The sequence below is a fragment of the Hippopotamus amphibius genome, chromosome 9, assembly GCF_030028045.1.
Source record: "Hippopotamus amphibius kiboko isolate mHipAmp2 chromosome 9, mHipAmp2.hap2, whole genome shotgun sequence".
In the NCBI taxonomy this organism is placed as follows: domain Eukaryota; kingdom Metazoa; phylum Chordata; class Mammalia; order Artiodactyla; family Hippopotamidae; genus Hippopotamus; species Hippopotamus amphibius.
Genome location: NC_080194.1, coordinates 123241041 through 123265566, shown reverse-complemented (window position 1 = coordinate 123265566; position 24526 = coordinate 123241041). Strand labels below are relative to the sequence as shown.

General features: G+C 51.4%; 2 protein-coding genes across 2 annotated transcripts; one reads left to right on the top strand and one right to left on the bottom strand.

Moving 5' to 3' along the window:
- Positions 1–254: 254 nt before the first annotated feature.
- On the bottom strand, positions 255–10709 carry LOC130861038 (testisin-like). The gene is given in 9 exon segments (XM_057749538.1): positions 255–337; positions 340–508; positions 901–1052; positions 8704–8987; positions 9721–9886; positions 10099–10125; positions 10221–10250; positions 10349–10482; positions 10627–10709. Coding segments are annotated over 9 exon segments (1128 nt in total).
- A 6451-nt stretch (positions 10710–17160) lies between these two features.
- LOC130861037 (testisin-like) lies at positions 17161–21968 on the top strand. The gene is made up of 8 exons (XM_057749537.1): positions 17161–17243; positions 17388–17521; positions 17620–17649; positions 17745–17771; positions 17984–18149; positions 18883–19166; positions 21270–21424; positions 21720–21968. The coding sequence occupies exons 1-8, from the start codon at positions 17161–17163 to the stop codon at positions 21966–21968; spliced, it is 1128 nt and encodes a 375-aa protein (XP_057605520.1).
- Positions 21969–24526: the final 2558 nt, after the last annotated feature.

Below are 24526 nucleotides of genomic sequence, written 5' to 3'. Positions count from 1 at the left end.
AAACCTGTATGGGCGGATGATGATTTAGGAGTTCAGGAACGGACTTAGGGTAGATGGCATGCAGGCAACTGTGAGGGTGTCCAGGAAGCCACGTGCGGCCACAATATACGGTGCAAGGCATCAGCTTGAACATGCACACGTTTATTAGCAAAGGGGACAGAAGGGGACTGGGCCTGGTCCAGCAGGCAGTCCTGCCACTGGGGTACCCCCAGCGCTTGGTGAATGTGCCCGGAGCTGCAATAACTACTGCACCTTCATGGGCTCAGATGTGCACAGGCCAGCTGCAGGAGTCGGGGAGCCCAGAGCAGAGCGAGGGGCAGCAGCAACTGAGAGGGGTTGGCCTGGGTGTACTGCGGCCCATCAGCTTCTGGATCCAGCTGAAGGAATTACTGATATTGATGTAGACACCGGGCCAGTTGCACCTACTGCAGCCCACTCCCCAGCTCACAGTTCCAATCTGAATCCACAGCCCATTCTTTTCACAGACCAAGGGTCTGCCTGAGTCACCCTGGGAAGCAGTGTGGGTGAGCAAGGCCTGGGGTGGGGCAGGAGGGGCCGCTAGAGAGGCCAGGAGAGCAGGAGTGTCTGTGGAGCTGGGCAGATTGGGTACCAATCCCACTCCTCCCCCTGGAAGCAAATAAACCTCAATTTCTGCATCTTCAAAGGAGGGCAATAGCCAATCCACTGGATTTCATATAAGGATCAAAGGAGGTACAATTAATGTAAAATGGGAAGCTTGTTTTACAGGCTGGATAAATGAGGCCTACAATGGTTTTCTCATGGATAAACTCTGAGGATGGATTGGTGGGGGTCAAGGGGGTTGCTCTCAGGCCCAAGATTGGGAGGGGTGGTACCTGGTTTCAGTATGGCCCTCACTGGGGCAGGGATACTCACTGACACTTTGCAGGTGTCAGTGTTGCCATCCTCGGAGCCAGCACAAATCATACCATTACTGTTACTGCAGTAATCAGGCTGATGGAACAGGTAGGAACACCTGGATTTGTTTATGATGGAGACCTGCACTTCCCGGAGACTGTAGGGAGGCGGCAGGCCTGTCAGGGGTTGAGGGTGGGAGAGAGAAAGACAACAACCTTAGCCTCTCCTCTGCCACCCGCAGAAAGCGGGTAGGAAGGGGGAGTGGACTTCCTGGGGCACCCACACTACCTGGGACATTGCCCTTGATTCCTCTGCTCTAGTCCAGCACCCAGCACATGGTGGATGATGAACAATATCACAGAAGGACCCAATGGATGGACAGGCTGTTACACCTCCTCCCTGAGACTTGGTTTTCCTCTCTGTAGCATGCAGATGACAGGCTCTGCCTGAGCCAGTGGGGAGTGGGGAGAGACCGTGGCTGAAGACACAGGGGGAGGGGCTGATGCAGGTGAGCTTGTTTATAATCAGTATTTAAAGCTGCAGGATCCAGGCTGAAGTGTTCCCAAATTTGATGAAAGATATGAATCTACACATTCAAGAAGCTGAACAAACTCCAAGTAGGATAGACACAAGGAGACCCATACTGAGATACAGTTTCATCAAAATATCAAAAGGCATGGGGCTTCCCCCATGGCCCATTGGTAAGAATCTGTGCTTCCACTGCAGGGGGTGTGGGTTCGATCCCTAGTGGGGGAACTAAGATCCTACATGCCCCACTGCAAGGCCAAAAAATAAAATTAAAAAAAATAAATTACAATGTTAAAAAAATTTAAAAAGGCAAAGACAAAGAGAGAATCTTGTAAACAGTGAGAGAGAAGCTACACATCAAGTATAAGGGATCTTCAACAAGATTGACAGCCACATTCTTTTCTGACACCCTGGAGGCCAAGAGGCAGTGGGATGCCATATGTAAAGTGCTAAGAGAATAAAACAGTCAACCAAGAATTCTATATCAGGCAAAACCTTAGAAAAATGAAGGTGAAATTAAGACATTCCCAGATAGGCAAATGTGGAGACTGTTCATCATTAGTAGGCCTGCCCCACAAGAAACGGAAAAGGGAGCCCTTCAGGCTGAAATAAAAGGACAGTAGCCAATAACTTAAACCAATAGGAAGAAATAGAGAACAGTGGTAAAGGTAACTACACAAGTAAATATAAAAGCCAGTATTATTATAGTTTTGGTTCACAACTTTTTTTGCTATACAGTTTAAAAGACAAATGCATAAGACAATAATTATAAATCTCTGTTAATGGTTACACAATATATAAAGATGTAAACTGTGACAATTACAACTTAAAGGAGAAGAATAGAGTTGTACAGGAACAGAACCTTTGTATACCATTGGATCTAAGTTGGTATTAATTCAAAATAGACTGTTATAAGTTTAAGTTATTAACTGTAATCTCCAGAGCAATAGCTGAGAAAATAACTAAAAAATATACAGAACAGGAAATGAGAAGGAAATCTACATGGTACACTAGTAAAAATCAATTAAACACAAAAGGAGGAAATTTAATTTTAATGTAAGTGTATTAAACACTTCAATTAAAAGGCAGAGATTGGCAGAATGGATTAAAAACAGGGATCCAACTATATCCTGTCTACAAGACAATAATTTTAGATCCAAAGGCAAATATAGGTTGAAAGTAAAAGCTTGGAAAAAAAGATTCCATGCAAATAGTAATTAAAAAAGAGCTGAGGTTGCTATACTAATGTCAGACAAAATAGATTTTCAGTCAAAACATGTTACAATAGTCAAAGAAAGATATTACATATTGATAAAAGTGTCAAGTCCTCAAGATAGAATAATTATAAATATCTACACATCTAACAACTGAGCCCCAGAATACATGAAGCAAAATAGACAGTTCTACAGTAACAGTTGGAGACTTTAATACCCCACTTTTTTCATAATGGATAGAACAACCAGAGAGAAGATCAGTAAGAAAACAGTGGACTTGAACAGCATTATAAAGCAGCTAGACCTAGCAGACATATACAGAACAACCCACCTAAACAAGGGCACCTTTCAAGTGGATGCAAAACATTCTCTAAGATAGACGATATGTCAGACCACAAAATAAGTTGAAATAAGTATGAAGATTGACATCACAGAAAACAGTGGATTGAGGCTGGAAATCAGTAACAGAAGGAAAACTGAAAAATTCACAAATATGTGGAAATTAAACAACATACTCTTAACCAACAGGTCACAGAAGAAATCACAAGGAAAATTAGAAAGTACTTTGAGATAAATGGGAATAAAAACACAACATACTAAATCTTATGGGATGCAGCAAACGCAGTTCTCACCAGTAAATTTATAGCTGGAAATGCCTATATTAATAAAGGAGAAAAATCTCTAATCAATAATCTAACTTAAGGAACTAGAAAAAGAAGAGCAAATTAAACCCAAAGGTAGAAGAGGGAAGGAAATAATAAAGAGAGGAATGGAAAGAAAATCAAATAGGGAACATAGCAAAAATCAACAAAACCAAAAGTCAGTTCTTTGAAAGATCAGCAAAATTAATGATGAAAAGTGGGAACATTATTACTGACCTTAAAGAAAAATTAAGGACTATAAGTGAATACTATGAACAATTGTATGCCAACAAATTAGATAAGCTAGAGGAAACGGACAAATTTCTAGAAACACATAAAATACACGCAAGAAGAAACAGACTCAAGAAGAAATAGAAAATCTGAACAGATACATAGTAAGTAAAGAGATTCAGTCAGTAGTCAGAAATCTTCCAATGAAGAAAAGCCTTGGGCCAGATGGCTTAAATGGTGACTTCTAACAAACGTAAGAAGAAATTAACATCAATCCTTCTTGAACTCTTCCAAAAAATAGAAGAGGAAGGAACCCATTCCATGAGGCTGGCATTACTGTGACACCAAAGCCCAGACAAACTATCATACATTAAAAAGAAACTACAGACCAATGTATATGTAAAACTCCTCAACAAAATAACAGCAAATGGAATCCAGCAGTATATTGAAAGAATTCTACACTATGACTGAGCGAGATTTATCCAAAGAGAGAGAGGTGGGTTCAACATATGAAAATCAATCAGTATAACATACTACATACTACAGTAATAGAACAAAGGAAAAAAAAACCCCACATGGTTATCCTAATTGATGCAGGAACATCCAATACTCTTTCACTATAAAAACACTCAATAAACTAAGAGTAGGGAGAAATTCCTTAACATGATAGAGATCATATGTAAAAAACCCACAGCTGACATCATGCAGAATTGTGAAAGCTGAAAGTTTTCCCCCTAAGATCAGGAACAAAACAATGATGCCAGTTTTTTACCACTTCTACTTAACATTCTACTGGAAGTTCTAGTCAGAACAATTAGGCCAGAAAAAGAAAACAGGGACCTCCCTGGTGGTCCAGTGGTTAGGAATCTGCCTTCCAATGCAGGGAACGTGGGTTCAATCCCTGGTCTGGGAACTAAGATCCCACATGCCAAGGAGCAACTAAGCCCACACACCACAACTACTGAGGCTGAGCACTACAACTAGAGAGAAGCCCACACGCTGCAACAAAAGATCCTGCGTGCTGCAACTAATACCAGACGAGCCAAATAAATAAAATAAACAAAATTTAAAAAAAAGAATGCTGACTCACTTATTAAAAATAAATAAATAAACATATCCAAGTCGGAAAGGAAGAAGTAAAACTATCTCTATTCACAGATGACATGATCCTATATACAGAAAATCATAAAGAATACACAAAACAGGACTAGAATTAATAAATGAATTCAGCAAATTTGCAGGATCAAGACAAAAGTCAATTATGTTTCTATACACTACCAATGAACAGTTCTAAAAAGATATTAGAAAAGAAATTTCATTTACTATAGCATCAAAAAGAATAAAAATAGTTAGAAATAGACTTAATTGAGGAGATGAAAGACCTGTACACAAAAAAACTACAAAACGTTGCTGAAAGAAATTAAAGAAGACCTAAATAAATGGAAACATATCTCATGTTTATGGACTGGAGAGTTAATATTATTTAGATGACACTACTCCCCCAAAGCAATCTACAGATTCAAAGCAATCCCCATCCAAATCCCAATGTCCTTTTTAGTGGAAATTGACAAGCTGACCATAAAATTTATATGGAATTATAAAGAGACCCCAAATAACAAAACCAATATTTGAAAAAGTAGAACACAGTTGGAGGACACACACTTCCCAATTTCAAAACATACTTAGAAGCTACAGGAATCAAACAATGGGGCCCTGGCAAATGGATAAACATACAGACCAAAGGAACAGAATTGTGAGTCTGGAAAATAAACCCATTCTTCTTTGGTCAACTGAGTTTTGACAAGTGTGCCAAGACAATTCAATGGAGTAGAGAATAGTCTCTTTAACAAATGGTGCCAGGACAACTAGATATCCAGATGCAAAAAATGAAGTTGGACCCCCAACCTCATACCATAAACAAAGATCAACTCAAAATGAGTCAAAGACATACATATAACAGCTAAAACTATAAAATTCTTCAAGAAAACGTGAGGGTAAATCTTCATGACCTTGAATTTGGCAGTGATTTCTTAGATATGACATCAAAAACAAAAGCAACAAGAGATTTTCCTGGTGGTGCAGTGGGTAAGACGCTGAGCTCCCAATGCAGGGGTCCTGGGTTTGGTCCCTGATCAGGGAACTAGATCCCATGTGCATGCCGCAACTAAGATCCAGCACAACCAAATAAATAAATAAAAATCAAAAGCAACAGAAGAAAAAATAACTTGAACTTCATCATAATTTAAAAATTTTGTGCATCAATAGACACTATCATGAAAGTGAAAAGAGCTGTGGTTCATGTGTCTTGGCTCAGCCCTGCATCTGAAGTGCTCTTCCCCTATCAACACCAGGGACTGACAACGTGGAGCAACCTGGGAGGAAGGAGCTATGATCCCTCTTTCAAGGAAACTGAAGAGTTAAGTAAGCAGATTCAAAACACAACGTTCTGACACTAAAGCTTGCCTGTTCTACAGAACTTTGGCTAGGTCTTCATTTCAACTTTCAAATCTTTATCTGTTTGTCCTTTTCCTGGAGATTATTGCCTCCTCCCTGGCATCACTTAGCTCTTTACCAATCATGAACCCCGTTAGGCCAGCTGGTCTTACCCCTGGCTACATGTTAGAATCACCTTGGAAGCTTTAAAATACCCCAATGTCTGTGACACATCCCAGACCAATTAAATCCATGGAGTGAGACCCAGGAACCAGTTAAAAAAAAAAAAAAAAGAAAAAAGGAAAAAAAAGAAACCCACAGAATAGGAAAAAAAATTTGCAAATCATATATCTAAAAAGGGCCTGGTACTCAGAATATATAAAGAACTATTACAACTCAACAACAAAGACATCTCAATTTAAAAATGGGTTGGGGATTCCCTGGCAGTCCAGTGGTTGGGACTCTGCTCTCCCACTCCTGAGGGACCAGGTTCAATCCCTGGTTGGGGAACTAGGATCCCACAAACCATGTGGTGCAGGCAGAAAAAACAAACAAACAAACAAACAAACAGGTAAGGGATTTAAATATGCATTACTCCAAGGAAGATATACAAATGACCAACCAGCACATGAAAAGATGCTCAACATCACTAATCATTAGAGAAATGCAAATCAAAACCACAGGCAGATACCACTTCACACCCACTAGGATGGCCAAAACAAAACAAAACAAAAAACCAAACAAAAAAAAGAAAAAACTGGAAAATAACAAGTGTTGAGGAGAATGGAGAGAAATTACAAACCTCATTGTTGCTAGGAATGTAAAATGCAGCAGCTGTAATGCAACACTCTTTGTCAGCTCCTCAAGAAGTTAAACATAGAATTAGCATGTGATCCAGGACTGCACTTCTAAATACATTCACGAAATAATTGAAAAGAAGTATTCAGGCACAAATCTGTATACTAATAGAAATACCCAAGAGATGGAAATAATACAAATGTCATCAGTGGATGAATGGATGAACAAATGGTGCTTCCATACAATGGAATATTATTCAGCCACAAAAAAGAGTGACGGACTTCCCATGTGGCGCAGTGGTTAAGAATCCACCTGCCAATACAGGAGACATGGGTTCGATCCCTGGCCTGGGAAGATTCCACATGCCTCAGAGCAACTAAGCTGAGCCTGTGTGCTACAACTACTAGAGCCCATGCTCTGCAACAAGAGAAGCCACCGCACTGAGAAGTCCACGCACCTCAACAAAGAGTAGCCCCCACTCGCTGCAACTAGAGAAAGCCTGTGTGCAGCAACAAAGACACAACACAGCCAAAAATATAAATAAATAAATAAATAAATTTAATTTTTTAAAAAAAATAAAGTTTTGATACATACTATAACATGGATGAATCCTGAAAACATGTTAAGTGAAAGAAGCCAAACATGAAAGGTGACATTGTATATGATTCCATTTACATGATATATCCAGAACTGGTAAATCCATAGGACAAAAGGCTGATTAGTGGTTGTTAAGGGCTGGAGAGAGCAGGTAATAGGGAGTGACTGCTTAATGGTTACGGGACTTCTTTTGGACACGATGAAAACATTTTGAATCTTGATAGTCGATGGTTATGCACTGTGAATGTTCTAAATGCCATTGAATTATATGCTTTCAAATGGTTAACATTAGGACTTTCCTGATGGTGCAGTGGTTACGAATCCGCCTGCCAATGCAAGGAACATGGGTTCGAGCCCTGGTCCGGGAAGATCCCACATGCCACGGAGCAACTAAGCCTGTGAGCCACAACTGTTGAGCTCGTGTGCCATAACTACTGAAGCCCACGTGCCTAGAGCCCGTGCTCCACAACAAGAGAAGCCACCGCAGTGAGAAGCCTGTGCACCACAATGAAGAATAGCCCCCACTCACTGCAACTAGAGAAAGCCTGCATGCAGCAACACAGCCAAAGGAAAAAAAAAAGGTTAATGTTAAATGAGTCAAACCTCAAAAAGAAGGAATGAAGTGCTGACACACATTAAAACATGAATGAACACCGAAGTGTCCGGAGTAGGTAAATCCATAGAGACAGAAAGCAAATCAGTGGTTGCTAGCGGCTACGGCCCTAGAACAACGAGGAATTAGGAGTAATGGCTAAAAAGCATGGGATTTCATTTTGAGATGCTGAAAATGCTCTGTAATTAGATAGTGGTGATGCTGGCACCACTCTGTGAATATACTAAGAAACAAAAACAAAACCAAAAAACCCCCCTGAACTGTATGCCTTGTTTTTTTGGCTGCACCACAAGGCATGTGGGATCTTAGTTCCCCAGCCAGCGATCAAACCTGCGCCCCCTGTGGTGGAAGCACGGAGTCCTGACTACTGGACCACCAAGGAAGTCCCTGAATTGTATACTTTAAAAGGATGAATTTTGTGGTTTGTGAATTATATTTCAAAACAAACAAACACACCCAAACAATGCCTGATGCCTTTCTGACAAGTCCACCCCTAAACCTCACTCCCCTGCAGGCTGGGGGCACAGTGAACTTCCCTCTCTGGCTTCTGGCTCACAGTCTCTAGAAGGGAGGGGGAGCTGAGTGTGGGTACAGAGAGCCCTGCCCTATAGCGGGGGAGGGAGTGGAAAGGAGGTGAGGAGAGATTGCTCAGTTGGCCAAAGCCAAGGCACAGAGGCACATAGACCAAGGCGGGGGCCGCTGCAGCTGTGTGACTGGCACAGGGCGGGGCGGATAACGCTCCCCTTCCCCACCCGTCTGTCTCCAACCTCACTCTTTTTCTCATGGATGTCCCCCCAGCCAGTCACCCAGCAGTCACTGCGGTTCGTGAACTCGGAGGAGGAGGACAGGACACAGATAGGCTGGATGTGCTTATTGAAGGTGACGGAGGAGGACAACTTCAGCAGGGTGATGTCATCCTGAAAATACTTCTTGGATCTGGGGTATATAATAACACCCTTCACCCTGTAATGACGGAGGTAGGCCCGCAGGCTCCAAATGGATGGCGTGGCAGACAGCTCGCCAAACTGGACAGTCCATTCATAGGGATCTTTGTTGCTGGCAGGGGAAGCGAAAGCCGTCAGGGGTCCTCAGAGGGAGGGAGGGTGGGCCACCTGAGCACACCTGGGGCCGCTTCCTGAGCTGAGACCGCCCGGCTGCTGCGGGGCTCACCCCAGACGCCATTAGCAGGTCTTCCTTCCACCAAAGAGGCCAAGGTAGAAACGGGGAGAGCCCAGAGAGCCCCAACCAAAGTCCCACACCCGGGACTTGGGGGGAGGGGCAGGAGGGTGCCTCCCCTGCCAGCTCCTCAGGCCAGTCACTCAACCACCGGGCACCTCCAGGAGCCCTCCTCAAAAGGGAAGGAGCAGATGCACAGCCCCCCAGCAGGCTGCGCCCAAAACAGCTTCCGGGGCCACTGTCGCCACAGGCCAGGCTCTGTGTCCAGCACTTCCTCACCTCAGCTCATTCCTCCCCTGGGGGCACACCTCCGCTGGGAGGTGGGGTGAGGAAGGTGCAGGCTGGTGGTGCCACGTGGGGACAAGGGAAGCGAGAAAGACAAGAACAAGACACACAGATGTGCGTGGCCATGTTCTGGGAGGACGTTCTGGAAGAAACCAAAGAAACCACACAGGGTTTCCTCCAGGAGCGCCCGGGGGAACTCGCTTGGGTGTGTACCGGGCTGCAGCCGGGCCCGGGGCTCAGGAGCACACGAGGGCCGCGCCCACCCGCGACGCGCGCGCAGGTCCCGGCACTGACCCCGGGCCAGCGGGCCGCCGGTCCCCAGACTCACTTTTGGAAGCAGTGTGCGGCCGAGAGCACCCAGCGGCGACTGAGCAGGCTCGCTCCGCAGTAGTGGGAGCCCCACAGGCGCAGGCTGGCCTGCCACGGCCAGCGCCCGAGCTCTGCGTCCTTTCCACCCACTATGCGTGTCGGCACGCTCCGTTGGCCACATGGCCCTGGGATGGACAGACGGACACTAGGCTGATCTGCGGGAGGCGGGCCCACCCTGCCCACCCTCAGCCAGTGGGATGCCAGACGGGAAGGGGCTCCCCAGGGAACCGCGCACTGGGGTCGTGACCCCCGGGAAGAAGGGAGGGCCGGAGACCCGCCCCACGTGGTCCACAGGCGCCCGCCCCCTCCCCCCACCCACCGGGGGCCCATCAGTTACATGCAAGCATCGACGAGTTCTCGAAACCTGGAGCGGGGAGAGGAAAAGAGGAGGCGCCCTTCGCGCTCCCGCGCAGCTGCCCGCGCAGGGAAGCGGGGAAGCGCGCCTCCTGGACGCCTTACCTGGAAGCAGCAGGTCCTTATCCCGCAACGCTGCGGGTAGGAGAGAAGGTGAGCTCCCCTCGGTCTCCACGCGCCCTGTCCTTCCCCCATCACCCCTCGTTGCGCCGGCAGCCGCGGCCTGAGCTCACCCTGCCTCGCGACTTCGAGTCGCACCAACAGGTGCGCCAGCAGCAGAGCCCCGACCTGCGCGCCCATGGCCTCGTCTCCTGCCGCTTGGCGCCGCCTCTGCTTCCGCCGGCTCCAGGGTCGGCCGGGGCGCCCCCTGGGGGAGAAGGAGCGGCGGGAGCCCAGGCCGCCCCCTTCCTGCAGCTTGACCTCTCTGGTCCAAGGGCTGTTTGGGAACCTGGGACGTCACAGTGCCCGGGCTTTGAGCTTCTACTGGGCCAGGGTCCCCCAACTACAGTACCTTGTTATGGCCCAGGAACCAGTGCACCTGGACTGGACGATCCCTTTCTTGTCTGCGACCGTGGGGGCCTGGCTGCCCCCCATGCTGCCCTCTTTTCTACCCACTCCTTCCTCTAGGAAGGACCAAGGACCTGGCCCACAGCCTGGACTCCCATGAAAGCACATTAACAAGTCCTCACTTGTTGAGTGCCCACTGGGGGTCTCGCGCTGTTGGGCTGTGCCAGGAAGAGGAGACTCCCTCAGAAGCCTTTCTTGGGGGAGTAATGGTCTTGGGTCTTGTACCTCCCTATGCTGGACTCAGGCTCGTCCCCGCCTGTGGCTCAGGCTGCCCCTGGTGGCAGGCCCCAGCCCCATTTATCACCCTCTCAGCATTCAGTCTTAAAAGTTGAGACTGCCTTTCATAAACTTTCTTGGCCCGGGTCCGGGGTGGGCGGGAAGGGAATTGCCAAAAAAAGGGAGAGCGAGACAGGGCTGGGTTATTCATCCCAGCGTCCCTGTGACTGTAGGGACAAGGAAGCCAGGAGGGCTGTGCCTGCTTGGTGTCCCTCTGTGTGTCCTGAACACCACCCAGGATGTGGGGAGTTCACGTGATGAGTCCCCCAGCACTGGCTTCTGGGGATCTTTCCAGGCTGGCGAGCCAGTCTGGACTTCCAGGAGTATCCCCAGGTGTGCACCCGTGGGAGTCCTGGGTCTTGGGCCCAGCCCGGCAGCACCCTCAGCGGGGCCTGGTGGTGATTGCCAAGGGAATGAGGCGCTGGAGGCAGGAGCAGGCGGAGCAGGGGCCCTGCATGGCCAGGCAGGAGAGAGGGCTCCCAATGGTGTCCTTGACCCAGGCATGCTGGGGGAGACACAGGGGAGCTGCCTGGTGTTTGGGGACCACATAAACTTCTCCAGAGGATGAAGCCGCCTGTCAGCACACCTCCAGGACCTCACACACTGCAGAGGGGGCAGCGTGCATGGGCTCTGGCTGGTGAACTCAGGGACAGACTGCATGCAGCAAGTGGTGGAGTTTTCCCCTAAGACGGTCCCCTCTGTGGCCTGTGGCACCGCAGCACTTGTGACTGGCCAGTCCCTGTGAGCTCCCTGGATCAGGGCTACGTGTGGCTCTTTGCACGAGATGAGATGTAGTGCCAGCATCGGCCTCCTGGTGCTGTGGGGAGGGCCCAGGAACTCGTCCTCCCCCACAGCCCGGAGGATCGCCTAAGTCACGGGTCCTGTGCAATCCTTGGAGCTGCCCACGGCCCTTGAGAGCCTTCTGGGAGCACACTCCTCCCTCTGACCACTTGCCTGTCCCCCGCCCCTAGTGTCCTTTCCCGGTGAATGCCAAGCTTGCTCCAGCCTTGGGCGGCCTCTCCCTGCAGACTCCTCGCCCAGATGGTCACATGGCAGGCTTCTTCTGGGCCTTCAAGTCTCAGTGCTATTGTCACCTCCTCAGCTAGGCTTTCCCTGTCCCCCTCCCATCTAAAGCCAACTCCATGTGCCCCCACTGACTGTCCTTCTCACTGACCTGTTGTATTTTCTTCTTAGAACTTAGCAGTATCCAAAATGATCTTGTTCGGTCCTTTGTGTGTGTAGCTGTCAGCTGCCTCCAGGGACTGTGTATGACACACGCAGTGAATGTTTGTGGAATTGAAGGGCTGATGGAGGACCCAAAGGGCCCCTGCTCCTGCCTCCTCTGCCCTGCACAGTGGCCAGTAGGGGTCCCCACTCAAATCCCCACCCTGCCTGAGGTCCCATCCCTGTGCTCCCTCTTCCAACTGCCGGCTTGCATTTCTCCAGCCAGTTCCCAGGCTCCCCTGGAAAGACTGGGGTTGGGGAAAGAGGTGAAGAGCAAGCCCAACCTGGCCCCAAGCCCTCACTGTCTATGTCAGGGTGATGTGGAGTCCCACCCCCAGCCCTGCCAGGAACCCCAGGATGTGTTATTGTTCTGCAATAACACTGAGCCTAGGGACGGGGCTGCAGGCGGGGGAGGGTGGGCTCGGGCAAGCCCCGGAGTTTGCAGCCCTCAGTTTCCCTATCTGAAGAACAGAGGTAACAGTAATGTGCACCTTGCAGGGCTGCTGTGAGCGTCTAGCGACGCCTTGTGGGTTAAGCTCCTGCATGTGGGAGATACTTTCTCATGCACCCCTCCAGGGCCGTGAGGCGTGGGGAAGATCACCCAGCCAGAGGAATGTCCTCCTGCCAGCTGGGCTTTATTGCCTCTCAGACAGACACGCCTGCAAAGGCACCAGCCCAGCACTGGGGGCTGGAAACCCCAGTTCCAAGAGTCCCAAAAACCACCAAGGGAATCCTCGAGCGTGGGTGCTCCCTGGAACTCAGCCTTGAATGGTGGGCGAGGAACAGGCTCTGTCCCCAGGGGTCCACAGGGTGGCAGGGAGGGAGCGAGGGCATCTTCGGGCCACCTGAGGACACATGAGACACAGGCACTGGGCCCAGGGCCATGGGGTCTGAAGAGGGATAGACATGGGTATTGGGAAAGGGGCTTGTCATGGGGTGGGGCAGGGACCAGAGAAGGTCCCTGGAGGAGAGAAGATAGGTGGATGGTTGAGGTGGCTGTCCGGGGAGGGTTTGGGGAGGAGGTCCCTGCAGGAAGCTGCCTGCTGCACTCCTGGCAGGGAGCTGAGAGAGGGCATGAGTTTGGGATGCAAGGGGCTGAGGTCGTGGGGCTGACTGCCCAGATAGGCAAGCCCCAGGGAGACTGGGTGCCCCCTAGCGGTCCCAGAAGCAACAACAGGGCAAAGAATAAGATCCCAGCAAGGCTTGGAAAGAAATTTCTGACATCTCGAGCTGAGCTCTGAATTGTGCTGACAACCCATGTGGTGCAGATGCTGATGTTGGTGAAAACACCCAGCCTCTTGGGGAGCCTGCCGTCGGATCTCCAGCTCACAACCCCTGCCTGGGCCCAGATGCCACCAATGTCACAGACCAGGGGGCTGTATGAGCAAGAAAGGAGAGCTGACCAGCCTTGGACACTGCAGGGAGAAGGAATGTGGAAGACTTTTCTGATTCCTAAGTTTTTTCCACTTCTCAAAAAGCTACCATATGACCCAGCAATCCCACTCCTAGGCCTATATCCAGGGAAGACCATAATTCAAAAAGATGCATGCACCCTGATGTTCATTGCAGCACTATTTACAATAGCCAGGCCATGGAAGCAACCTAAATGTCCATCGACAGGGGAAGGGATAAAGAAGATGTGGTATGTATATACAATGGAATATTACTCAGCCATAAAAAGGAATGAAATAGTGCCTTTTGCAGAGACATGGATGGACCTAGAGATTGTCATACAGAGTGAAGTAAGTCAGAAAGACAAAAACAAATATCATATAATATCACTTACATGTGGAATCCAGGAAAATGCTCCAGATGAACTTATTTGCAAGCAGTAATAGAGTCACAGATGTAGAGAACAGGTAACTAATGAGAACCTACTGTGTAGCTCAGGGAACTCTACTCAATGCTCTGTGGTGACCTAAATGGGAAGGAAATCTTAAAAAGAGGGGATATATGTATATGTATAGCTGATATACTTTGCTGTACAGCAGAAACTAAAGCAACTATACAGCAATAAATTTTTTTTTTTTTTGGCTGCATTGGGTCTTTTTCGCTGCACATGGGCTTTCTCTAGTTGGGTGAACGAGGTCTACTCTTCGTTGTAGTGCGCAGGCTTCTCAGTCTTCTCTTGTTGTGGAGCACGGGCTCTAGGCACTCGGACTTCAGTAGTTGCAGCATGTGGGCTCAGTGGTTGTGGCACGTGGGCTCAGTAGTTATGGCACATGGGCCCTAGTGTGCACAGGCTCTAGAGCACAGGCTCAGTAGTTGTGGCGCACAGCTTAGCTGCTCCGAGGCATGTAAGATCTTCCCAGACCAGGGATCGAACCCATGTCCCCTGCATTGGCAGGTGGATTCTAAACCACTACGCCACCAGAGAAGTCCCAGAATACTTTTTAAAAAGTACCCATTCTTCTCGATCGCCCCTCGCATCAACCTAGCCTGCAGGCAGCTCCCCCTCAAAGGGGCTCTCTGGGTCTCTGAGCAGCCCCAAATGCTTGGTTTAGGCCAAAATCATGTCCAGTGAATACTCAGTACTGCATTATTGCTTTTTTCCTCTACCTGATCTCTTGATTTCTGAGGGAAAAAATGTGGATTTATTAGTTTCTTAAGTATTTAGAAAATTTTTTGCTTTGTGTATTTCAACGCTCTGTTATTGGGACATAAAGCTTCATGCCTCTTACATCTTTTCAGTGGCCTGTAACTTTTATCAATATAAAATACCCTTATAACTCATTCTTAAGATTTTGAGCCTTGGGTTCTATTTTATCTGTAGTTGTCTGCTATGTGATACTCCACAGCCACTTTCATCTTGTTTGCAATTTTTCCACCAATATATATTCTTAAGTCAAAACAAAATAAAAAGAATACATTTAGAAAGATATTACACGAAGTAAAATTTCTCTACCTACTTATGCTTGGCCATTATTGGAAGAGACTTGCTGGAATCCTTGTAAAATACTAAAGTACTACCACTAATACTAATAACAAAAGTATTATGGACTTTTGTTATTGCAAAAGAAACAGAAGTTTCATATGATTTACTGACACCTTGTGGGAATAAAGGCACATTCTGCCTACTTGAGATTTTTTGTTTGTTTGGTCCCAGAAATTATGTTTGAGAACTCTCAGATTATCAGAATTATGTAAGAACCAGCACATTTCACAGTAAATTTGATTTAAAGACATCCCTAGGGACTTATCTGGTGGCACAGTGGTTAAGAACCCATTTGCCAATGCAGGGGACATGGGTTCAGTCCCTGATCTGGGAAGATCCCACATGCCATGGAGCAACTAAGCCCGTGCGCCACAACTATTGAGCCTGCGTTTTAGAGCCCATGCACCACAACTGTTGAGCTCATGTGCTGCAACTACTGAAGCCCACGCACCTAGAGCCCATGCTCGGCAACAAGAGAAGCCGCCACAATGAGGAGCCCGCGCACCACAACGAAGAGTAGCCCCCACTCATCACAACTAAAGAAAGTCTGCACACAGCAAAAAAGACCCAACACAGCCAATATAATAAATAAATAAATAAATTTATTTAAAAAAATGTTTTCTTTATGGACTTCCGTGGTGGTCCAGTGGTTAAGACTCCACGCTCTCAGTTCAGCAGGCCTAGGTTCAATCCCTGGTCAGGGAGCTAGATCGTACATGCCACAACTAAAGATCCTGCATGCTGCAATGAAGATCTTGCATGCTGCAACTAAGACCCAGCACAGCCAAATAAATAAATAAATAAATAAATAATTTTTAAAAAGTTTTTTTTGTGTGTTTGTTTTCTGTGTATTATTTGTGTGAAAATTATTATTAACCTATTATAGTACAATATTATCTAGCTGATTGTGTTAGTTGGGTACCTAGGTTAACTTTGTTGGACTTATGAACACACTCTCAGAACAGAACTCGTTTGTATGTAGGGGACTTAGTGTATTATCTCAGTTCTCTTTGGAGTCAGTTCAGTTTATTCAAATAGATCCTTCTGGTGCATGTGCAGATTTTCAGGGAACATTTCTTCATTCTTGGTTGCTGTGAAGTAAAAGGTTAAGTGAACAGGCCTAGGATGTTCAAACCTTGCACAATCCAAAGAAAGGACTGGCCCTTGCCCAGGTCCTAGGAAATAACCTCTGAGCCCTTGGAATGTCCTGCCTGAAAAGACTGTCTTTGTAGACCAGGGGCCTTGGACCACTCCAGATAGTTGATAATAACGATGTGATTTATAGCAGGGCCTTGGGCCACACTGGATCAGCTGGACCTCTGGAGAGGCTGCAGTCTAAGAACTAAGGTCAGCCACATGGGCACTCCATGCCTATGTGATGAAACCCCAATAAAAAACCCAGACACCAAAGTTTAGGTGAGCTTCCCTGGTTGGCAAAACTTTACCGAGTGTTGTCACATGTCATTGCTGGGAAAATTAAGCACTGCCCACCAGACTCCCCTGGAAGAGGACAGCTGGAAGCCTGCACCTGGTCTCTCCCAGATTCTCCTCTGCACCTTCGGCATTTGCTGATGTTATCTGTATCCATTCACTGGAAAAAATCATAACCAGGAGTGCAAACAGCTTTTCTGAGTTCTGTGAATTCTCCTAAAAAATCATTGACTCTGAGGGTGGTCCTGTGGACCCCAACTCCGTGGTCTGTTCACATCTATGACTGAGAGCCAGCTTGGCGACTTTGGTGTGCTGCAATATTGTCCAAAAGGAAGGGAAGTTACCTACAGGCTCTGTAGAGTTAGATAGGGCTTGTTGCCTGGCAGCAGGCAGACAAGGAGGCTAAGAGCGCTCTAGATGGTCAAATCAGGACAGTGTTTATTCTGTGGGTCCTGAAAGGAGCATCACGTTTAGCAGCAGACGACACAGTGCGAGACCCCCAGTGGGCACTCAACAAGTGAGGACTTGTTAATGTGCTTTCATGGGAGTCCAGGCTGTGGGCCAGGTCCTTGGTCCTTCCTAGAGGAAGGAGTGGGTAGAAAAGAGGGCAGCATGGGGGGCAGCCAGGCCCCCACGGTCGCAGACAAGAAAGGGATCGTCCAGTCCAGGTGCACTGGTTCCTGGGCCATAACAAGGTACTGTAGTTGGGGGACCCTGGCCCAGTAGAAGCTCAAAGCCCGGGCACTGTGACGTCCCAGGTTCCCAAACAGCCCTTGGACCAGAGAGGTCAAGCTGCAGGAAGGGGGCGGCCTGGGCTCCCGCCGCTCCTTCTCCCCCAGGGGGCGCCCCGGCCGACCCTGGAGCCGGCGGAAGCAGAGGCGGCGCCAAGCGGCAGGAGACGAGGCCATGGGCGTGCAGGTCGGGGCTCTGCTGCTGGCGCACCTGTTGGTGCGACTCGAAGTCGCGAGGCAGGGTGAGCTCAGGCGGCGGCTGCCGGCGCAACGAGGGGTGATGGGGGAAGGACAGGGCGCGTGGAGACCGAGGGGAGCTCACCTTCTCTCCTACCCGCAGCGTTGCGGGATAAGGACCTGCTGCTTCCAGGTAAGGCGTCCAGGAGGCGCGCTTCCCCGCTTCCCTGCGCGGGCAGCTGCGCGGGAGCGCGAAGGGCGCCTCCTCTTTTCCTCTCCCCGCTCCAGGTTTCGAGAACTCGTCGATGCTTGCATGTAACTGATGGGCCCCCGGTGGGTGGGGGGAGGGGGCGGGCGCCTGTGGACCACGTGGGGCGGGTCTCCGGCCCTCCCTTCTTCCCGGGGGTCACGACCCCAGTGCGCGGTTCCCCGGGGAGCCCCTTCCCGTCTGGCATCCCACTGGCTGAGGGTGGGCAGGGTGGGCCCGCCTCCCGCAGATCAGCCTAGTGTCCGTCTGTCCATCCCAGGGCCATGTGGCCAACGGAGCGTGCCGACACGCATAGTGGGTGGAAAGGATGCAGAGCTCGGGCGCTGGCCGTGGCAGGCCAGCCTGCGCCTGTGGGGCTCCCACTACTGCGGAGCGAGCCTGCTCAGTCGCCGCTGGGTGCTCTCGGCCGCACACTGCTTCCAAAAGTGAGTCTGGGGACCGGCGGCCCGCTGGCCCGGGGTCAGTGCCGGGACCTGCGCGCGCGTCGCGGGTGGGCGCGGCCCTCGTGTGCGCCTGAGCCCCGGGCCCGGCTGCAGCCCGGTACATACCCAAGCGAGTTCCCCCGGGCGCTCCTGGAGGAAACCCTGTGTGGTTTCTTTGGTTTCTTCCAGAACGTCCTCCCAGAACATGGCCACGCACATTTGTGTGTCTTGTTCTTGTCTTTCTCGCTTCCCTTGTCCCCACGTGGCACCACCAGCCTGCACCTTCCTCACCCCACCTCCCAGCGGAGGTGTGCCCCCAGGGGAGGAATGAGCTGAGGTGAGGAAGTGCTGGACACAGAGCCTGGCCTGTGGCGACAGTGGCCCCGGAAGCTGTTTTGGGCGCAGCCTGCTGGGGGGCTGTGCATCTGCTCCTTCCCTTTTGAGGAGGGCTCCTGGAGGCGCCCGGTGGTTGAGTGACTGGCCTGAGGAGCTGGCAGGGGAGGCACCCTCCTGCCCCTCCCCCCAAGTCCCAGGTGTGGGACTTTGGTTGGGGCTCTCTGGGCTCTCCCCGTTTCTACCTTGGCCTCTTTGGTGGAAGGAAGACCTGCTAATGGCGTCTGGGGTGAGCCCCGCAGCAGCCGGGCGGTCTCAGCTCAGGAAGCGGCCCCAGGTGTGCTCAGGTGGCCCACCCTCCCTCCCTCTGAGGACCCCTGACGGCTTTCGCTTCCCCTGCCAGCAACAAAGATCCCTTTGAATGGTCCGTCCAGTTTGGCGAGCTGACTGCCACGCCGTCCATTTGGAGCCTGCAAGCCTACTATAACCGTTACAACGTGGACCAGATATTTTTGAGCCCCAGGTATCTGGGGGCTGCATCGTATGACATCGCCCTGCTGAAGCTGTCCTCCTCCGTCACCTACACTAAGTACATCCAGCCCATCTGTCTCATGGCCTCCTCCACTGAGTTTGAGAACCGGACTGACTGCTGGGTGACTGGCTGGGGGGACATTGAAGAAGATCAAGGTGAGGCTGGGAACAGATGGGTCTGGGGTGGGGCAGGGCAGCAGTATCATCGTCCGCTCGTTCTAACAGTACCAGCCTCGGCGCCCTCCCCCTTGGCAGCATCCCCTCTTTGGCCTGCTCAGCATTCTCTCCACGCTGGCTCTCCACTCTTTTTTTTTAAGTTGTTTTTTTCGTTTTTTGTTTTTGATGTGGACTTTATTGAATGTTACAGTATTGCTTCTGTTTTTTTACGTTTTGATTTTTTGGCTGCATATGTGGGATCTTAGCTCCCTGACCAGGGATTGAACCCTCATCCCCTGCCTTGGAAGGCAAGATATTAGCCACTGGACCACCAGGGAAGTCCCTGGCTCTCCACTCTTGCTCCCCCTTAAAGAGCAAGGCTTTCTGTACCCACACTCAGCTCCCCTTCCTCCGGAGACTGTGAGCCAGAAGCCAGAGAGGCAGGCCCAGGCCTGCACCCCCAGCCTTCCGCGTGTGGGGGCTGGGGAAGGGGCGCTGTTTCAGGACGGCCTCCTTTCCACCAGAGCAGGGTGCTCACCTCCTCATCCAGCCTCCCACTGTGGCTCCCCCATCCGTTCTGCACCTACCGCGGGGCCTCCCGTCCTGGAGTGCCAGCTCCTCTCCTCTCCTTGAAATTTCAAGTCATGCTGCAGCCTTGGTTCCCCACTGCACCTCTGTGGGGCTCCTTGTGCTGTTGTGAGCTGCCACCCACTTCTCTCTCGCCACGAATCCTCTGAAACTGCTGGGCACAGGCCCCCCAGAGGGGCTCTGGGGGCTCGAGGCTCACAGATTGGACTGAGCCTCACACTGCTCCCCGGCCCAGTGCAGCCATTAACCACAGCAGCTGTAATAGATAGAGCTCCTCTCGTGCGCTGTGTGTCCCTAGCACTGTTCTGGGCTCCAGGGACTCTCTTCCTTCTAGAGCCTACCTGCCAATGAGGCTGGGAACATTTTTGTACCCACTTTACAGATGAGCAAGCTCGGAGGGGTATGGCAATTGCCCAGGGCCTCGGGGGTCAATGGAGAAGTCAGGGCTCACTGGCCCAGACAGGGTAGCCACACACCTGGAATGGGCAGGAGGGATAGAGGAGGCGACAGGACACCTGCCCCATCCTTTCCTTTCACCGGAAGGGGCTGGAGAAAGTGCTCCCGGGCCCAAAGGGCTGAATGGGTGTGAGCCAGGGTGGACTCTGCTGCCTACCCCCGAGCTGACAGGCGGTCACACCCAGCTCCAGGCTGAACTCTCACTCTCACAGGTAGAAGGCGACTTCTTGTCCCCCACCCCCCAGACCTGATGTACTTTGTACTATCTGGGAAACCTTGGGCAAGGCACTTCATCACACTGTGCCTCAGCTTCCTCATCTGTAAAATGGGGTAATAATAGCTCCCACCTGAGAGGGTCGTTCTGCGGCTGAAAAGCATTCGTACGTGAGGACTTAGCAGAGTGCTTGGCAGCTGGGGAGCTCTGTTTACACACCAGCTTTCAGTGTCATCGTGGTCACCGTCCTCTGCAGGATAAGGAGGTGATTCCAGCCCAGACTTAGGAATTGGACAGACCTGGGTTCATATCAGGCTCTGGCAGTTCCCTGATACTTTGCCGGGCGTTGGAGAGGGCAATCGTGCTCCTGCATCTTTCCTTACCTGAGAATGGGGCGTGATCGCACCGCATCCTCGTAGAGCTCTGGGCTCAGGCCCTGGACGTGCGCAAATGTGCAGGGGGAGAGAGCGTGCCGGGGCTGCCCCACCTCCTCAGGCACCTGGGCGCGGGACTGTGTAAATCCTAAACCATCTCAGCTGCACGAGCCCCACCCCCTAGGCATGGTAAGGTCTCTCCCTGTGGCTCTGGCAGGGCCTATGGTCTGAAGGCTACAGAGAGGGAGACCTGTGATAGCCTGTCCATCCATTGGGTCCTCACGGGATGTTGTTTATCGCCCACCATGTGCTTGGTGCTGGGCTAGAGCAGCGGAATCAAGGGCAATGTCCAAAGCACTGTGGGTGCCCCAGGGACCCCCCGCCTTCATAGCCTGTGCCATTCCTCCCAACCCGATGGTAGAGGAGAGGCTCAGGATGCCATCCTTCTCTGTCCCCTTAACTCCTCGGCAGCGCTGCCATCTCCCCACACCCTCCAGGAAGTGCAGGTCGGCATCATGAACTCCACCATGTGTAACCACCTGTTCTCACTGCCCGATTTCCGCCGTGACATCTGGGGAGACATGGTCTGTGCCGGCGACCCTCAAGGCGGCAAGGATTCCTGCTTTGTGAGTTTCCCTCCCGTTCCCAACCAGGGCTTCTGGGTCTTAGCATCGCATCTCCCCAGCTTCCAGGCCTGAGAGCAACCTGTATCCCTGCACCTCATTTGGTCCTCAGGTCGACCCTGGGGGTGGGGGTAGAGACTATTGCCCCACTTTGCAAATGCAGAAACTGAGGCTTGGTCACTGCCAGGGAGAGGAGTGGGGTTTGCATGCAGCCTGCCCAGCCCCTCCTGCTCTCCCGGCCTCTTTGCTCGCCCGTCCTGCCCCGCCCCAGGCTGGGCTCACTCATGCTGCTCTCCAGGGTGATTCAGGTGGACCCTTGGCCTGCGAAAAGAAAGGGCTGTGGTATCAGGTTGGAATCGTGAGCTGGGGAGTGGGCTGTGGTAGGCCCAACCGGCCCGGTGTCTACACCAACATCAGTGTTCACTACAAGTGGATCCGAACGGTTTTGGCCAAAAACAGCATTTGCAGGCCAGACCCCTGCCTGCCGCCGCCGCTGCTGCTGCTGCTCCCCCTGCTCTGGGCGCCCCCGTCCCTACAGCTGGCCTGAGCCCAACAGATGGCCCCCGGGAGTCAAGCCCAGTCCCCTTCTGTCCCTTTTGCTAATAAACGTGTGCATGTTCAAGTTGATGCCTTGCAGCGCGTTCCGTGGCCCTGGGTGGCTTCTCTCACAGTCGCCCTCGTCCCGTCCACCCCAAGACCATGCCTTAACTCGTAAATCATCGTTACCCATCTGTGCTATATCGGTTTGGGTTGCAAACTCAGAACCTTCTCAGGTTAGTTCAATCAGAAAGATAATTTACGGGAGGAAATTAGTAGCACCAGGGTCCCTGAGGACTAGGAAGGCTGGAATGGGGATGCTGTGGAGGAAACGCCCCCAAACACCCCCAGCGCTCATGCCATGTCCCCACCACACAGATGCAAGACACTGCTGGTCCCATCATGGTCCCCCAAAGGCCGACCTGGGACCAGGACGAGATTGCAGGTAGTTTATTTGGGAGGGGATACCAAGAAGCCCCAGTGAAGAGCAGGGAAACCGAGGCAGGAGAGGCGACAGCCAACAATGTTTGCCCAGATGAGGAGGTTGCCCTTGTGGCAGCAGAGGCAGTCTGGCTGGGGCCCCCCTGAGAAATCATGGGGACACACACCTCAACATCGTCCATGGGGGACGAGGACCAGGCGTGGCCACTTCTCTCCTGACTCCCTGTGGTTGAGGGTTGTCCTGGGGGCGTGGGGGCTCCAAGCTCCGTAGGTGGCCTGGGTGGAGGGGGCAGAATCAAGGGTGTCTGCCCCCCCCCCCCCCCACTGTGCTGGGGTCCAAGAACCCAGCCTCAGCATGGCCCAGAGACCAGGCCAGCGGGGCCAACTTGGGCCGCTCGCAACTGCTCAGGCAGATCTGCATTTTCACGAGATCCACAGGTGCTGTGAGTGCAGAACGCTCTGGTTGGTCCACATCCTGCTCTCCCTCCCCATCCATAGCCCCGATCCTCCCTGTTTACCTTTGAGCCCTGGGGGTTTCCCAAACAGGGAGGGTGGGTGAACGCTGGTGAGCAGCCCCAAACCAGACCAAAGTCCTCCCCCGGGGCCTATCCCTTCCGTGCCCCCCCCCCACACCTGCTCTCATTCCCTCTGCAGCCACAGGGATTCAAATCCACACCTGAAAAGTCCGGCCAGCATGTAACACCCCTGTAACACCCATGCGTCTTCCCGGTGCTCCTAGGGTCTCCTGCAAGGCTCCCCTTTTATCACCCCCCACTATGTCTGCCCCCCACCCCAGCTTTGGCTGCGTGGCACCTGGGTCCCCAGCTCTTGCCCGTGTCCATCCTTGCCAATGCTGCTCCCTTGGTCTAGAATGTTCTAGAATGTTCCTCTCTTTCCTGGTTGACTCCTGCCTTCCTCCAGGCCTCAGCTGAGACCTTGTCCCTATCGGGCCTGTCACTCCTGCTCATCACACTTTTAACAGTCCCTCATGCCAACGATATCGTTTGCCATGAATGTGGGCTTTATGGTACTTTCCCACGTGGACGGCCCTCAGCCTGCAAAAGCCGTTTGTTCCCCAGGGCTGAGCGGAGTGAGACGCTGGCCTGATCTGTGCTTGGTGTGCAAGGCCACAGCGGGACCCAGTAGCCACGTGCTATCCCGGCAGGTCACCTATGGCAGGCCCTGGTGGTGGAGACGCCCTACGGCCCCACTGGGAATTGGGGCCCAAGGCTGGGGTGAAAGTGAACGCACGGGACCCTCAACCCTCTGCCCCAGGGTCATTCATCACTAACACCACGGGCGCAGACCCAGACAGCCAAGGGCCCAGCTGCGGCACAGAGAGCCCTGTGCGCCGGGTGAGCACAGGGAGGGGCCCCCAGGGTCCCTGGTTCACCTCCGGCCATGTCCACTGCCCTTGCTCTCAGCACTTGTCCGGGGACAGGCCAAAGATGGTAAGACCTGGGAAGGAAATTGGGGAGCTTCAGGTGGGGGTGATGGGGGATGGCCTTTCCTAGGCAGGGAAACTTGGGGCTCATCACCCCCACCATCTGGTCCCCGTCCCCATAACCAGTCCCCATAGCCTTCACATTCCCAGTTGTCTTCCATGAAAGATGTGTCTGTGTCCCCAGAGAGTGGGTTTGAGCACTCCTGGACATAAGGGCCCTGCACCACCCCCGCGGGGATCCATCACTGACCAGTAGGCGCAGACCTGGTTTGCAAGTGACATTGCCTGTCCCACCACCACTGAAGCTGGGAGTGCCATGACCCAGTGGACAAAGTCCCTCTGTTTGCTGGGGGGGACCCACAAGGTAGGGACGTGTGGGACCCTATCTGCTAGACTGTAAGTGACCAATTTCCTATGGTGTGTTTTCCCACCATCCAGTGTTAACAGAAAGGAGCTTCCTCTCATTCTCAACTTTGCTAAGACAGTAACTTGCAACTTTTGTTCTTAGGTTGCCGTCATGGGATGCCTTTTTTAGCCTAGTTTTTCTAGGGTAATTGTTAGTCTATCCAGCTCATGCTTGTTATTTTTCACCACATATTGTGGGTGGCACCACTCATACATTTTCCCCCTTCCTTTTCTTAGTCTCCAAAGTTGTATAAAGCCAGAACAGATTTTTAGACAGC

Coding starts and splice junctions, on each gene's coding strand:
- LOC130861037 (XM_057749537.1), top strand. CDS start 17,161: ATGGGGGGCAGCCAGGCCCCCACGGTCGCAGACAAGAAAGGGATCGTC. Junction 17,244..17,387: donor GGTTCCTGGGCCATAACAAG/GTACTGTAGTTG, acceptor CTTCTCCCCCAG/GGGGCGCCCCGGCCGACCCT. Junction 17,522..17,619: donor ACTCGAAGTCGCGAGGCAGG/GTGAGCTCAGGC, acceptor TCCTACCCGCAG/CGTTGCGGGATAAGGACCTG.